The sequence below is a fragment of the Nanorana parkeri genome, unplaced genomic scaffold (assembly GCF_000935625.1).
Source record: "Nanorana parkeri isolate BGI_ZX_2015 unplaced genomic scaffold, ASM93562v1 scaffold2022, whole genome shotgun sequence".
NCBI lineage: Eukaryota > Metazoa > Chordata > Amphibia > Anura > Dicroglossidae > Nanorana > Nanorana parkeri.
The window spans coordinates 207,023-208,781 of NW_017308290.1; the positions used below are offsets into that span (position 1 = coordinate 207,023).

Below are 1,759 nucleotides of genomic sequence, written 5' to 3' on the forward strand. Positions count from 1 at the left end.
GGGGAAACAGGCGGCATCCATGACAGTTGGGAGTAGCGGGACACTCACTCAAGCTTTGATGCTGTTGGGGGCTCGTTACGCTGCTGAAGAACTTCTTGATGAGGTCATTCTTTAGCACATGAGGCGGCAGGCACACCAGATACCTGCGGACAGAACACAGAGCATGAGGACACAAAACGCGGCAATCGAGAAGGAAGGCTGACAGGGAATGGCAGGATTGTTTTTCGGGGTCGTACCGGAGATCTAAATCCAGATCCACGTGGTTCCTGTCCATGGAATAGGAGTCCACGCTGCCACGGTATGGAATGCATTTCTCCAAATCTTCAGAGTACAGATGGGAGAGCTGTGAAGGGAACAAACATCGCTTATTACCGCCAGGATCAGGAGGCACTGCGGGCAGAAAGGGGCCCTGGACTACAAAATCACACCAATGCAGCCAAGTATTCATGCACAAGTAATAGCCCCCTATGTGATATCATATTATAGGTGACAGGTTCTCTTTAGGAGTCACAAGTTGTCAATTAGGCCCCTAATGTTACCTTTCTACTCCACTGAAGCTGATCAGGAACACGTGGTGCTTAATCAGCTTCTTTCCCGGCCTCTGTGGGCGAGGACTGACAGCTCTGAACCTGGAAGTGACAAATTCCTCCTCACTTCCGGGTTCATTTACAGGGGAAGAGATGAGGGAAGGGATGCTCACTGGTCTTCTTCCCCTCTAGCCACCTTCCCCGGGCCCACAGTGGAAGCTCCCCCTGCATACTACAGGAGTACTGACACACCGCAGTCATGTACCCGGAACCCTTTACCTTGGATATGAGCTCCGAAACTTCCGCTGCAGATTTTGTTACCAGCGATACCGAGGAATCCGACCAAAATACCTGAAGAAGAGAAGAGTGACGCCATTGTTACTCGAAATCCAAAAGAGGCCGGACACACCCACAATGCAGGTACACAGACTTAAAGGGGACCTCCACCACAATGAAAATGCTGGATAAACATGCATACGTGTGTGTGTTACTTTTTGGCTTCCTTCAACAGCACATGGGTAAGGACGGCGTCATCCTGCAGCGCCCAGGCGAGGACGGCGTCATCCTGCAGCGCCCAGGCGAGGACAGCGTCATCCTGCAGCGTCCAGGCGAGGACGGCGTCATCCTGCAGCGTCCAGGCGAGGACGGCGTCATCCTGCAGCGCCCAGGCAAGGACGGCGTCATCCCCCCGACCAGATCTCAGAGAATGCTGAATAATCCAAATCTGGTGAGAAGATGATCCCGCTCTGTGCTCACCGTCTTCCCACCAGATATCAGCTACTCAGCATTCCCGGGGATCTTGTCGGCAGGAGGAAGACGTCGCCCCCTTCCCTATGGAAGTCCGGGAAAGGTGACTAGATGATCTATTACAGGGGAAGGCAACTCCGGCACTCCAGCTGTGGCGACACTACAAATCCCACCATTCCTTTGCCTCCGGAAGTCATGCCTGTGGCTGTGAGAACTTTGCAGTGCATCATGGGACTTGTAGTTCCCCAGAAGCTGGCCAACCCCTCATCTACTATACATCAACTGTTTTCCATGGGTTCTTTTTTGCACTTTTATAAAGGGGGGAGGAGCACATGAATGTAACTGTCTATACAACGCCTAAAATAATCCTGCTGGGTCCCGGATTGGACAGACCGGCTCTTGTATTGTCCCCCCCCCTGTTGTATACAGCTCTGCTCCAGATCCCTGTGATGGAAGGGTCAGTGTCCCTCCCCACACACACAAAC

General features: G+C 52.8%; 1 protein-coding gene across 1 annotated transcript in view; it reads right to left on the reverse strand.

Annotated features, from left to right (window-relative positions):
• Positions 1 to 1,759, reverse strand: part of ZCCHC14 (zinc finger CCHC-type containing 14) — a 30,377-nt gene that overhangs the window by 11,771 nt on the left and 16,847 nt on the right. Inside the window, exons 4-7 of the mRNA XM_018572415.1 lie at positions 1,042 to 1,236; positions 807 to 878; positions 237 to 343; positions 49 to 143 (exon numbers count right to left, since the gene is read on the reverse strand). Coding sequence (XP_018427917.1) covers positions 49 to 143; positions 237 to 343; positions 807 to 878; positions 1,042 to 1,236 — 469 coding nt within the window. The remainder of the gene's footprint in view (positions 1 to 48; positions 144 to 236; positions 344 to 806; positions 879 to 1,041; positions 1,237 to 1,759) is intronic.